The 14,468-nt window shown below is 42.5% G+C and overlaps 1 protein-coding gene and 1 long non-coding RNA gene across 2 annotated transcripts; both read right to left on the reverse strand.

The window, feature by feature from the left end:
* Positions 1 to 4,658: 4,658 nt before the first annotated feature.
* On the reverse strand, positions 4,659 to 10,023 carry LOC124313416 (aminopeptidase N-like). The gene is made up of 19 exons (XM_046778377.1): positions 9,867 to 10,023; positions 9,334 to 9,794; positions 9,047 to 9,264; positions 8,749 to 8,904; positions 8,408 to 8,575; positions 8,211 to 8,320; positions 8,094 to 8,127; positions 7,901 to 8,020; positions 7,765 to 7,808; positions 7,429 to 7,687; positions 7,229 to 7,350; positions 7,100 to 7,158; positions 6,838 to 7,036; positions 6,301 to 6,775; positions 5,697 to 5,720; positions 5,459 to 5,629; positions 5,235 to 5,378; positions 5,085 to 5,160; positions 4,659 to 5,019 (listed from the first exon to the last, which is right to left on the reverse strand). The coding sequence occupies exons 1-19, from the start codon at positions 9,940 to 9,942 to the stop codon at positions 4,873 to 4,875; spliced, it is 3,063 nt and encodes a 1,020-aa protein (XP_046634333.1). The 5' UTR covers positions 9,943 to 10,023; the 3' UTR covers positions 4,659 to 4,872.
* A 1,483-nt stretch (positions 10,024 to 11,506) lies between these two features.
* LOC124327085 lies at positions 11,507 to 12,218 on the reverse strand. Its single transcript, XR_006915948.1, has 3 exons — positions 12,194 to 12,218; positions 11,838 to 12,130; positions 11,507 to 11,734 (listed from the first exon to the last, which is right to left on the reverse strand). It is a non-coding gene; the product is annotated as an uncharacterized LOC124327085 (long non-coding RNA).
* Between the last annotated feature and the right edge of the window lie 2,250 nt (positions 12,219 to 14,468).

A 14,468-nucleotide genomic window follows, 5' to 3' on the forward strand; every position in this document is an offset into this window, starting at 1 on the left:
ACGGCGATGAGTCTGATGACCGGCATGTTGCGTCCACCATCCGGAAGAGCTTGGCAGTACGCGGCCGACTGGGCGGACTGGAAGGCGGAAACGTTTGTTCGTCAAAACGAAGTGGCGGTACATTGTTGTTGCTCCAGCAAGAAAGTCTCGGCGCTCGATTCAATTTCACAACTGGAAATCATTTGCCGTCCAGAAAAATTAATAAAGAGCGGAGCCACTCACGTCGTCGTGGCCGTCACTTATGGCCTGGAAGCCTTTTGCATTTTTCCCCATCAACAGCAAAAGTCAAACACGACAAATGATGACGATGACAAAGCCATTGAAAGAATGCGGAACTACGCCCGCATATTCGCAGATCGGCTCATGGACGATAGAAACAATTTAGAACCGGATCAGGATCAAGAATGTGACGAAGAGGACGGCGGACAATGTTTCGTCCCGCTAGACTTGCAGTGCATTCTCTACAGCGATTTCAATCAAGTTAAAAGGGACGGGAATAATAGCTGGACTTCTAAGCCCGTCGCAGAACAGTACGAAGCCTGCAGGGCGATACTGAACCATCCAGCCAACATGGCAATTCCGCTGAAAGTATTATTGTACCCACTCCAAGAATTGATGCCTAATATAGAAGGTAAAACTAAGATCCCGCGAAATCTTCGAGATGTGTCGTTGAAAATAGTGCTTCGCTGTCAAATTATATGGAACCATTTGCAACGAATTCGTTGCGACACCGACGATTTGATTGGCGATTTGTGTGGTTGCCACTGTATTCCGCTAACAACCTATAAGAGAATCAAGGAATTTGGGGAATTAATAACAAAATATGTAGGGGTTTTAGGCAAGGCGCTGGCTGAGTGGACCATTGACGTCCGACGGGGAGAGATCATGGAAGGAGAAGAGATAATGGCTAAGATGATAAAAGCCATGGAAACCCAATCGCCGTTCCTTCCCAACGAGCTGAACTGTTGGCTCGATCGTCAGAAACAGCAAATCAAGACTTTTAAAATGTTGGATCAATTACCCGATGTCCGGCTTGTGTCTGCAGTAGAAAATTTCAAAAAAGAGGTGACAAATGGAACCAGCAAAGCGTCGTCTTACGCTGTGGTTATTCACTTGCCAAATTTAGATGGAATGCTGTCGGACTCTCTGGTTGACGAAATGAAGCGTTATGTTGAAGTGTTCAACCAAACTCCTAGTTCGAATTGGACAGGCTGGAAAAGTGACAGTATTAAAGAACAACTAGCAATTAAGCAGCGGGATTCCATTTCAACCAGCAACTGTCGTCGAATACTCGTTGCTGCTCAAGAGTTTTCAACCTGGGTGACTAATAACAACAGTGACAACTCCAACGTACGATACATCATATTTTACGACGAACAGATTGGTGCTGGTGTAGGGGAAATATCACCGTTGACGCGATTATACGACTGTAGAACGGGAGACGCTCTACCTTTGAACTTTACCATCCCCAAAGTTCCTAGTCCAGTCACAGTCGAAAAGAACTATCGTGGCGTGATCACGCTGAGCTGGACAACTGAGGAAGAAATCGAGGAGCCCAGCAACTTCCTTTTGCAGTATCGGAGTATTATTGATAGATCCGGAGAAAGGTGGGATTCCATTCAACATCATTCCAAGGAAATTACGATCAGTCATCTGCAATCGAAGGAGACTTATGTGTTCCGCGTTGCCACAGTGACACCAGGAGGGAGGAGTCCGTTCAGTCCGGTCAGTTGTGAGGTGACAATCGACCCGGTTTGTCCGCCACCATCCGGACTTTTATGTCGGTACGTGACGAACACGAGCATCACCATTTCCTGGTCTCATCCATTTAATTCAGGCCGAGTAGAGACCGTTGCGGAAGAAGACGAGGATAATTATGCAAAGGATGAAGATGAGTACGATGACGACTACTACGATTATTACGACCCGCGCGATGACCATGAAAACTACGATGACGAGTACTACTACTACGCCAATTACGACGACGATAATAACTATGGTGACGGCGATAACTACGATGAGGACTACTACGATTATTACGACCTGTGCGATGACCATGAAAACTACGATGACGATGAGGACTACTACGACAATTACGACGACGATAATAACTACGATGACGGCGATAAATACGATGACGAGTACTACGACAATTACGACAACGATGAAAATCGACACTACAGAGAAAATCAAGAAGCCGAAGTAACCATTACTTCTTACTATATTGACTGCTGGATGGGTGGCAGCCGCCACCAGTCCACATTCATACAAAGATCCACTACGGAAAAGACGATTACACTCGAACCACTCGTCCCCGACACAGATTACTACGTCCAAGTTCGGGCTATCTGCACTGATGCTACGGGATCCACTTTCTACAGTCCAGCATCACAGATTCTAGAAGCGAAAACGCTGCGAGATGCCGAACGGGCGGCACATATCGTCCGTCATGTCAGCAAAAAATGTTCGGTTACCAAAGGCGTCGATCTTTACCAGTTGCCGTTAAAGAGACAACGCGGAGTCCAAACACAAGGAGTCGGACACTACGTTTTTGGTGAACCAAGTTACTTGGCGTTGGCCGGCAAGCGTCGTCAACGGACTATCTTGGTGCTGGGCGCCACCGGTTCCGGCAAAAGTACTCTGATCGACGCTATGGTGAATTACATGCTGGGTGTCGAGTGGGATGACGACTTTCGCTTCAAACTAATCGACGAGCCGGCCGACAAGTCACAAGCTCACAGCCAAACGGACTTGGTGACCACCTACGACTTGTACGAGATGAAAGGCTCTCGGCTGAATTATTCTCTAACAGTGGTCGATACTCCAGGATTTGGTGACACTCGTGGGCTGGAGAAAGACAAGAAGATTATGCAGCAAATTCAGGATTATTTCCAATGCCGTCACGGAATTCAGCAACTGGAGGCCGTCTGTTTCGTCGTCCAGTCGTCTCTCTCCAGATTGACGGCCACTCAGCAGTACATTTTCGACTCCATCTTGTCTATTTTCGGACAAGATATTAAGGACAATATTCGGCTGATGGTGACATTTGCTGACGGCGCTTTACCGCCGGTCCTTGGTGCAGTCAAAGAGGCTGGCATCCCGTCGCCCATGGATCCATCCACCGGTCTTCCTCTTCACCACAAATTTAATAATTCCATTTTCTTTACTTCCAACAAGGGCGACCGCCAGACGAACGAATTCAACCAGACCTACTTTGACATGGCAGTCGATGGTTTTGACAATTTCTTTGACGATTTGAGTCGCATGGAAGCCAAATCTTTGACGCTGACCCGGGAAGTTCTCGAGGAACGAAAGCGGCTTGAAGCTCTTGTCGAAGGTCTTCAACTTCGTACACAAATTAAACTGGCCCGTATCGACGAGTTCGAGCAAATCAAGAAGATCTTGACAGATAATCAAGATCAGATGGATGCCAACAAAGCTTTTGAATTTGAAACGCTTGTTCCCAAATCGACGGACATCAGCGGAACTGGTCAGTTCACCACCAACTGCCAAAATTGTCGCACAACTTGTCATTTCCCTTGTGAACAGGCTCATGACGAAGATAAACATCGTTGCTCCGTCATGGATCCGAACGGTAGCTGCAGAATCTGCAAGTGCCCTTGGAATGAACACTTCAATCAAAAGTACAGGTACGAAATGGTGAAGGAGAAAGTCAAGCGCTCATCTGACGCCATCCGGCAACAGTATCAAGGGGCCAAGAATGAGGCGATAACAAATGAACAGCTGCTGAAAAACATCCAGAAAGAAATCGACAAATACGAGTCACAGCTGATGGAGTTGATGCAATCCACTTATCCGTGCATTCAGCGGCTGGACGAAATCGCTCTCCGGCCTCACCCTTTCTCCGCGCCCGACTATATCGACTTGATGATAGCCACCGAGAAACAAGAAAATCGTCCTGGATATCAGCAGAGAATCGCCACGCTACAAAAACTCCGCCAAATGGCCGAGATCACGGCCCAATTGATCCGTTATAAGCGTACGGTTTAAAAGCCACTCACGAATAGCTTCGGAACTCGTCGATTAATTGTCGTCGTTATTCGCCACTATTTCTCGTTCTTCCAACAACATCGGTTCGTGAAATTACACACAGCATCTTGCTTTCATGTCTACAACGAAGAATTATGATGTGAAATAAAAGCAAATTGCAATTATCCTCCATTTTAAAAACCTTTTTATTTTTAAAATTTCCCGCGCTTGATTGAGCATCCGAGTTGTATTAGGTAACCGCACACACGCTCCTCTAAGCCAAGGTACGGATTTTTTTTTTTCAAAACCTTAAATAATTACTAATTATGCCGTTTGCCTACCGCGGTAGTCGAGATAGAATAACCTAAGCCCTCGCCTAAACCTTTACCATAACAGGGGTGTCATCCGCATTAACTAAGGAAATGTTTAGTTATTATTTTATGTTGTTGGCTGGAATGTCCTGTAGTTGCCACATCCTCCAAATATTAACCCAAAATTAATCCTATCTTAAGTTAATTCTTTTCTTCTTTGATAACACGAAAACTGTTTAGAACTGCCGTTCATCGATTCATACATATTTTGGCACTCGAGCCTAATTTCAATTTCTCCCCGGCTTTGATCGTGACCTTTTTTTATCAATCAATAATCAAAAATTTATGTAGAGCTCATTGATGTTTAATTGACGAAGTGTAATTAACCAAAGGGAATTCCTGATTTCCTTAAGAGTTTCCAAAAGGAATCATCTCTGAAAATCATCCAGTAATGTGGTTTGTCATCATTAGTTGGGGTGTGAAATGTAGCGGGGAACCAAAAGAAGAAAAGCAAAGAGTGAGGAGATTTCTACTGCAGATAAATATCAGGATTTGTGTGCTGTTGCCGACTCTAGTAGACGCGTTGAAGCCAGTCCACCACCTTCTGGTAATTTTGTCTCATCCAGTTGAGATTGTTCTTGGCCCGGTCGATCGCCTGTTGAGTAGCTCGTTCCGCACCACTAAGCTCTTCACTCCTGTCCTCCCGGAACTGAATAAACTATTGCGTACATGAAACAGGAAATTTAGCATTGATCAGTCAGTCATTTTTGCAACTTGATTTACTTCTTTCAGTTCAAGTTCGGTGTTGAACGACTTCGCCACTGCTTTGATAATGTAAGAAAAGAAATTGGTCGGAACCCTACATCAGAGAGGGTATCAATCAAACAAATTATTTAGGATGAAGGATACAGGCAGTAGTAATCAAGCACTTACACTTTACGCAAGTCCGTCCACTTTTCACGAATGAAGTTGAAAGTCATGTAGCGACCCAGTGAATTGGAAGAAACTTGGCTGATTACGCGACCAGCGTCTTGTTTTCGGATTCCTGAGGTCGGGTTGAGACTCATCTCCAACATCCTATACCAAAACAAGAATTTGTCATCGAAGAATTGAAAAATCAAATCAAATTAAAAATTCTATTTTAAAGCTGATTTTACTTGGCTAAAATCCAGGGCTTTTCTGAACACGACATGGAAGTAAGAAGAACGTCTCGTTCGCTGGCCACGTTGCTGGCCATGTAGCGGTTCAAAGCGAATTCCCATTCAACTTCGTCGCCTTCCGCTATGGCTGTGCACGTCACAGTGCCTTTCAGGTTAGGTGAAATAATACTTCAAAAAAAGGAAACAAAAAGCTGTAAGTAAATTAAGACTAGATTACTAAAAAAATCTGATTTACTCAATATTCTCAGCAGTGTTGGAACTACCGCGGTGACTTAATACCGCGGTATTACTGCGGTACTGCGGTACTACCGCCGGCTTCTACCGCGGTCTTACTTTTTTTTTAGTACCGCACCGCAGTAACGCGGCAGAAACTTTCAGTTTGCGGTAGCGGTAGTTTTTTCTTAAAAATCGCTATCTAGCGGCCAAGATTCGAAGCTTTAGGTGGTGTTTTTTACAGAAGATCTAATTTTCTTCGTCACTCCAGTCACTCACAGGCTGTCAGTTAGACTGATTGTGAATTTTCAAATTAGCTTTGTCGTGTCGTGTCTGACTTCACTTGGAAAATGAGTAGGTAAGATTGATTTTACAAATAAGAAATAACTGATTGATAAGTAAAAATGATGCCAACTTTGAGAAAATGTTGTTTCTTAAAGTAATTAGCAAATTGTAGAGTAGAACGTAATAATAAAAGGATTCAGGCATTTTTTTTTTTTTCATGTAACGCAAATTGTACCGCTACCGCGGTAATACCGCGGTACTTTTACCGCTACCATTACCGCTACCGCATTTTTAAAAAAAAATTACCGCAGTACCGCCACCGCGGTACTTTTTCAAAGTACCGCTTCCAACACTGATTCTCAGGATCGGCCATCCACTGAGCGTAGGAATTGACAGCGCGACTGATGCAGTCCTTGTTGCCTATGGAACAAGCCCACGAAACGGCCTTGGTACGCAATTTGGTCAACAGAAGATCCTCGCCGACCTTTTGGTCGAACCCCACCAGGTTGTACAGCGGCATGATGATTGTGCGGAAATGTTTCTTCAGCAACCCGTATCCGGAAGTGCGAGACATCATTGAGGAAATGTAATTCATGCCCGCTAGGGCGGCATCCCACGGAACGTAATCAGCTTCGTGTTCCAGGTAACGCGTCAAGTTCAGCGCAGTTTCGTAATCCAGCAGGCCGGCTTCGGCCAAATTAAGTGAATCGTCCATAATTTGAGCTCGGTTGATGGCGGAAATGGCCAAGTGGTTGGTCATCAGCTGCTGGCCAATCATCTGCCAATTTTTCGAATCATAGTTGATGCGATAATAACCTGAAATTATAATGCGCGTTAATAGTGAAACTGGCCGAATCATGTTAAACACAGAAACTTACCCGTCTGGTCAACGTTGAAAATGACCCATTGATTTTTATCGGCTGGAATGCTCAGTTCGTGTTTCTTGCTAGTCTGTCCGTCAGCTAACCAGGTGGATCCTAACGTCTGGAAGTCTGTTGTGTAGGTCAGTGGTACCCACCAAAGGTAAACCGTTTTGTCCTGGCTGCTGGCGTTGGAGCGTTGCATCAAGAAGCGTTCCTATATTCTCCATTGGATACACATTTTATTGTCTGTCGAAATCTGATATTCCATTTGTGTTACCTGGCTAAGGAAAACGGAATTGTTTTCGTATTCTCGAGTCACCGTGACGACCGGGAAACCTGCAACAACACCATTTAAATAAGAAAATTAGATTGAGGCACATTCGAGAGCTTCAGTACGCCAAATTACCCATCTTTAAAGTCCAGGTGTCCATGATTTGTTTCACGTCGGTGGGCAGTGGGACCTTGTCGACTTTCGCTTGTTTAGTTAGCGCGTCCCAAAGATCATCTTGAACGGCGTTACCGTATTGGCTGTTGGCGACAAACGGAATCAGCTCAAGAAGGTCTTAAACAGCGAGCAGAGTATTATTACGCCATTAGGCCACTTACCGTGATTTTAAATAGTTTGAAAGTCCTTGTCTGAAGGTTTTTTCACCGAGGAAAGCGGCCAACATCCGGATGATGGTGGCACCTTTTCCATAAGAAATGCGGTCGAAAATTTCGTGGATTTCATTCGGATGGTGAACGACGACGCTGATGGGGTGACTTGATTCAAGGGCGTCCAAGCTCATCACGTTCTGCAGTTCGCTAGTCACGAACTGCTGCAGCCATTTCAGCCCTGGTTCGACATGTTGGGCGCCGAGGTACTCTGCATCAATAAATTAAAACATTCAATACTTATTGAACCAAGATATTTAGCAAATGAATAGCAAATTAAAATAAAACCTGCGTAGCTTGCAAAACCCTCGTTCAACCACAAGTCCGTCCACCTTTTAAATGATTAAGTAAAAAAAGAAAACACAGTGGTGAATGTATTAAAGTAAAAAAGTAATAATAAAAATGGCAAATATCCAATCCTTACCAGTCCATTGTGACGAGATTTCCGAACCACTGATGAGCCAATTCGTGGGCGATTACCTCGCACACTCTTTCTTTGTTGGTAACCGACGATTTCTTTTCATCGTACAGCAGCGCAGTTTCTCTGAATAACCCAAAAAAAGAAATGAACATTATTATGTTTTCAAAATGCCAAAGAATTGTCTTAATTTAAAAACCTGTAAGTAATCAATCCCCAATTTTCCATGGCACCTGAACTCGGAAAAATGCAAGCGAATCTCAGTTAATAAAACCCAAAGCAGAGTCAAAACAAAATTGAATGAAATGAAAAAGACCTGAAGCAAAGTCGGGAATGGCAATCATATCCTGCTTGGGCAACGGAAACGGAATCTGGAAATAGTCTTCAAAGAAAGTTTGAATTTTCGGCCCAATTTCGCTCGCGTATCTTTGAGAAATCACACAAATGAGATTATTATTTCAAATTCAGGAGCGAAAATTTGATTAGTGAACATAAGGAGGAAAGAAAACTCACTGGGTTTGGTTGCGAGCCGAAGGGCGTGCGTAAATGTTGAACTTCCACGTTGCGTTGCCGACGTCGGCCTCGACTTGCGTAAAATTGGCCACAATGAAGGCGACCAGGTAAGTCGACATGGGGACCGAAGGAGCGAAATGGTCCCAATAAAATTCTTCCATGCCTTCCCTGTCAAGCCAAATATTAAAAAAGGATATTAAGAATCATTTTAAGGCGTGAATGCATGTGAAACTGCCGTTAAACTGAGATGCAATCACCAATACGGATGCCAATTGAACATGAAATTGTTAAATAATAAGATAATAATGTCTAGATATTTTATGAGATGATGCGCGACTTGCATTTGTGTTGTCTTGATCAGCGGCATGTTGGAAAGAGCAGTCATATCGCGATGACGACCCAAAGTGACGGTGAAAGTTGCCTTCATGTTGGGTTCGTCGAAGCACGGGAAAGCTCTGCGGGCATCCGTCGGCTCCATTTGAGACACGGCCATGGACCTGATGTCGAAGAGTAATTTATATCGACGCTTTCGAGGAAATTCGCTCATCAAGGAAATTTGATCAAGTGGGAATTTGATTGGATCGGGTGAGAGAGGCTGCAGACAATTAATCAGGTAACTTATAGTTTGCGTGTTTTTACTTTTCAACTCCATCCTCCTTATAAGTGGAACGGTACAAGCCCCGCAGCTGATCGGTCAGGTTGCCAACGAAATTCATCGACAACGTGTAGTTGGCGCCTTTGGTCAGCTTGTCCTTATCTTTGAGACGAATGATGAGAAACTCCATATCCGTTTCATAATGGATCCCGTCGCTAGCAACCGTCAGGGTTTTTCCAGCTGGTTTTCCCTGTTCAATCACCTGGGAAAGAAAACAAAATGCTCCAATTAACCTTCATCCCCTGCTGGATATATACTGGGCCGTAAATACCTTGACGGATTGCGGATCGACGACAATGTCAGCACTGTGGAGGACTATGCAGTCCGTTTCCATTTGGCATTGCAGGTCGATAGACACTTGACCCAGAATGGAAAAGTTGCCTTTCTCCAAGACGGGGAAGAGTCGGACATCATAGTGAATAGGCAGGACGGTCCGCGGCAAACGGACGTCCTTCTTGCTGGTGGTGTCGTGCTGAGGCTGGTCTTTCTTGTCGCTACCAGACGAATCGGGAGCAGCGGCTTTATTGGTGGTGGCCTCGGGATCGGGATCGGGCGAAAAAGAGGCCAATTGACCACCCACAGCATAAGCAGGTGGAACGGCAGCTGGAACAGCGACGGACCAGGCTGGGTAATAGACACCATGGATGTGGTAGAATTGCTCAGCAGCTTCCAGATCCTGGGCCTCCATGCGAAGACACAAGCGGCCAAAGTCGCCAAAACCCAACAAAGGGGCTGGAATAATAAAATGCGATTGCACATTTTTTAATCTTTGGTAAGAAGAGAATATTAAATTGGAATATTTACCATTGACTTGTACATGTTGAGGATGAGGAGAGTTGCTGCTGGGCTGATACTTGGCGATCAAGTGTGTCTTTTTCATGTTTCGGCTGGGTCAATTTATACCTCCGAAAATCGCTGTCCGAATCCGCATGACAATCCTTCCCTAGATATGGGCCACACCCAAAGTCCCATCCCTACAAGTACATTCACATGAGCCAGCAACTGGTTTCTCATCTCGCTCGCATATCTTTTTTCTTTCTGACTTTGGTGTATGACCGATGGACGATATTAAATTGATTTTTCAACATGTAGGAAGATCGAGGAAGATTGGTGGTGGCTGGGTTTTCCAACAGTTCCCCGGTTACGGACATTGGCCTTGAAATTAATATCAAAACATTTCGCTAGTAATTTTGGAAAAGGAATCGCGCGCGGATTGTAGGCTATAAGGGCGTTGGCCATGGCGGCGGTTGTTGCACCTTCAGAAGAAGAGTTCGCAATTTCAAGCCAGTCCCAACAACATTACTATTTATGGGCCTTTCTTGAATTTTCCAGTTAAATTGGCTCATGCGTGTCTTTCATTGTTATCTCTAACTGTGGACGACTCGATCGTGTGCTGCTGTTCTCGACACCTCCTCCTGTCGCTCTCCAACGATCGCGAAACTTCTTTCTTTTCTGAAAAAAAAAAAAAACATTTTTAAAACAAGTTCCAAAGAAAAATTAAAATAGAAATAACGGTAACGGCCCGAGGAGATTTTTCCCGTAGTGAAACGCGGTGGAAATACGCTTTAAATAGAACCGCTTGGTTAAAACGCTTACTATGGAATGCATTATTATTGCATTCTAGAACGCCTTGTTTCCGTTTTTTTCTTTATCACTGGATGCGTTTTTGGAAATGCAACTAAAATTCGTTTCAAAATGCGTTTTTTTATATATTTATTTTACATTTGACTTGAATTTATTCACGCATCAAAGTTTACCTTATATAAACAACTTTTACTCATCTATTTTCTCATCTCTTCTCTACAAATTTTTTTAAAGTAAAGTTTTAGACACATGCATTGAAGTGAGAAACATCATTTTATTCATTTTCAGAGAAACAGCACACACAACATCACTGACACAGATACCCGAAAGAAATTCTGAGTAAGAAGTCTCCTCCAAGGCAAACTCTTTAGTCGCCGTTACGCTGACCTCTTCGATCCGACTAATGTACTGCATAAGACCCGCTCCAACCAGTTCAGACAGTGAAGTGTCGGGTTCCGGACACAGGGGCGATTCGAAATTTTTACTAATCTGTGTGTTAGACAAGAAACACTTCGTTCAATAATTTGAAAGTATGATCAAATATTATAATCTTACCAGAATCCAGTGTCTATCTCGAAGTCCAGGATTACAAACGGAGTCCAACAACGGCAAGTAGCCCATAAATTTTTCAATGCGTTAACGGACGGTTTCGGTTACTCGTTTGGCTGCACTCACATCAGCAAACACAATGGCCAACTGTTGCATTTGCCTGTACATTGCAGTGATTTCATCGGCAATCATTTGGGAATCCAGTTTGCGAAAAGGACCTGAAAACATGAATTGGAATCAATCATCAGCCAACACGATTTCAAAGTTTGACTTTACTTACCAAGAAACCAAACGTCGTGACTTTCGTGGAAATTGTGGGCAACGTGCACACAGCTGGTAGTAAGGCTCAATGAGTTGAATAAGAGCTGGAAGTGTTGGGACGACAGTCACCGGAAATTCGAGTAAAGCTTCATTATTATTGATTTCCTCCAAATCAAGTTGAGCCGCTTGAAATTTCTGGTGCAAATCTTGGAGTAGAGTCGTTACGATGGTTTCCAGCACCAAGTACAAGTACTACAGTCGCAAAGGCTGTTCAACTGCTAATATCACATGTGAAAATGATAACGGGGTTAAATAGATTATGTAAATAGAAAATGTAATAATAATGATGGTTCAGTTATTATGAAATGTATATTTTCTTACCATGTTATCTGCAAATCTAATTCTTGAAAAAGGAAAGAGTCTTCGAGAGCTTAGGGCCTGGGCCAGGCCCTAATTGTTGACATCAAATTAATCAGATTCATTGAATTTTGTGATTGTGACAGCTGCCTTTTGGGGAAAGGAGGAGAGAGAATTGTTGCCACCTTGTCTTGGTCTGGGTTTGATCTGAATCTTAGGTGATGTTGATGATTCAGGTAAAGGAAATGGGAAAGAGCTAACACTTTTTTCTCTAGCTGTAGCATAAATAGTAGCGAAAGTCCAGCCCGGACTTTCGTCTGGAATGATAACAATATAATAATAACATAATTAACCTATTAAATAGAATAAAAAATAAATACCTGAGTGACAGTTTCACATAACAAAATTCAAGCATTGGAAACCAAAACAACAATGGCGGACCACTGGCGGAAAACAGTTTGTGGATATCAAAAGTTCAAAACGCACACTAGAGGGAGCAAAGCCACCTCGCCATCTAGCGCTCGATCTGCAAGTTCCGATAAAAACAATTATTACAGTCTTGACAGCAGTTAATTTGCTCTCCAAAGACACGTAATTAAAGGATAAAGGGATTACGGGTTCATAAACATGCAGACGGCATTTTAAGTGTCAGGTCAAAGCTCTTGTTTATTTTTTAGTAGTTTCCGCTTTCTGGCAATTTCTACTTTTCTTAATCAAAATCTTACATACAGTAAGATTAAGGATAATTATTTGGGTTACTGGTTAGCATATTCGCTAATCATTGTCGCAGTCTACGGTTCAATTCTCCGTTCAGTCTGAAAATTAAATAATTGTTTGTTCAATTATTATTTCATTTGCATGGATAGATTTTTTTGAACGCTCGTTGGCCAATTAATAATCAACTGGATTTTTTCTCATTTAAGTTCAATTTTTATATGTTTAATATATCTCTAATCGCGATGCATCAGCACTCCATTTTATAACCGTTTATAACTGCGTTAAATCGGTTGGTCATCAATGGGCGGTGCCCGATGGGGTTGGGCTGGCTTTTCCCTTTTTATCTTACCTTACCCCCTTCAAAAATTTAGATTCCAACCCCGAAATCCCCAAAAAACGCGTTGTTTAACCATCCCATTTAACACAACGCATAACACGACGGGAAAATTCTTCTCGGGGGGTTTCCCTGGTTGCCATCCCTCGCTTTTCATATCCCAAATTTGAATCTATTCTAAACCTTTCTTGTGCTTTTGGCATTGCATTAAAAACAGTTATGGTAACAAATCTCGTCTAAAATGAATTTTGCGGATCGTTGATTTTAAGAAAAGAAATTTATCTGTCTAAATGTCTAATGCTAAAGAAATTACTGTATATAATGCCTATGTATAATATAAGCACGTATATAGAAATACAATACAATCTATTAAAACCCAAATAAACCAGTAAATAACGATTCAAGTAAATTACTTTCCTACAATGTCGTTTCTTTTGGTCGCAACATTTTTCTTTTTCTGACCTTGTGTGCCGTGGAAAAGCGCAAGAACGGGGACGGTTGCGGCTAGGGAAATCCCATGACAATACACAAGAGCAGGTTTTATTCCATTAAAAACACCAAAAATTGAATTATCTGCTGTTTTACCCCAGATTCCCCGTGATGAAACATCTCGACTGACGGTGCGGGTACGCAGCAAATGCTTAAGTGCTATTGCGGAATTGGGAAATTATTGACGCAATCAACTTCATCAACCTAATTTCTAAATTTTACATTTCAGGAAATAACAAAAAAAGGTATTACAAAGAAATAAGCTATATACCAGTTACCAGTGGCCTGGTAGAAATATTATCGCAATAATACATTTGATTACATAAATAGTAATCAAATGTAATCGGCAATACTTTTGATATCAGCAAAATAAAGTTAAACGCAATTCAAAGATCTAATTCTGTAATGGCACCGATTGAGGTGACTTGAGATGGATTTGCATGTTCACTTTAGATGAGGAGGAAAGTCCAATAACAAAGGGTCAAATGGAAAGCAATTGACAAAAACAGAAGGGAAAAAAATGGATATCAGCCCAACTACAAGTGTGCAGCCCAATCACATTCCTGCCAAACGATTTGGTGTACGGCGCACGTCTTCTGATGAGCTGGCTATGGAAATGTACTATGGAGACGAATATCAAAGCTAAGCCTTTTCCAATAAGTTCCGCAATAATTTAAGTAAGCCTAAGCATGGTTCATTTTCAATAAATAATCAAACAGGTATTAGACGGCAACAGATGATTGTTTTCAAACACTTTGAAGGGTAAAAATGAAGCTCAAATAAATACGGTACGTAATTTGCAATTTAGGTATCGTCCTAATAGTGTTGCATAAAATGCAGACAAGCAAATTTGTGGTCGCGATTCGATTGGATCGGGTAAACTTGAAAGGTGTTCTTCTATGATATTCCGGACATTTCACTTTTTACTGTTGGACATTCTCGAAAGACATAACTAGTTTCTGTTGGTCTATTAAAATTGATTTACTTGGGTGAGTTGCTGCAATTTGACGAGGATGGAATTCAAGTTGACTTGGAACTGTTTTGAAATAAAAATCAACATAGACGCACAAAGACGCTACCACAAAGAAGCCCAATTTTTCTTTAAAAAAATTACT

Source organism: Daphnia pulicaria, chromosome 1 (assembly GCF_021234035.1).
Source record: "Daphnia pulicaria isolate SC F1-1A chromosome 1, SC_F0-13Bv2, whole genome shotgun sequence".
Taxonomy (NCBI): Eukaryota; Metazoa; Arthropoda; class Branchiopoda; order Diplostraca; family Daphniidae; genus Daphnia; species Daphnia pulicaria.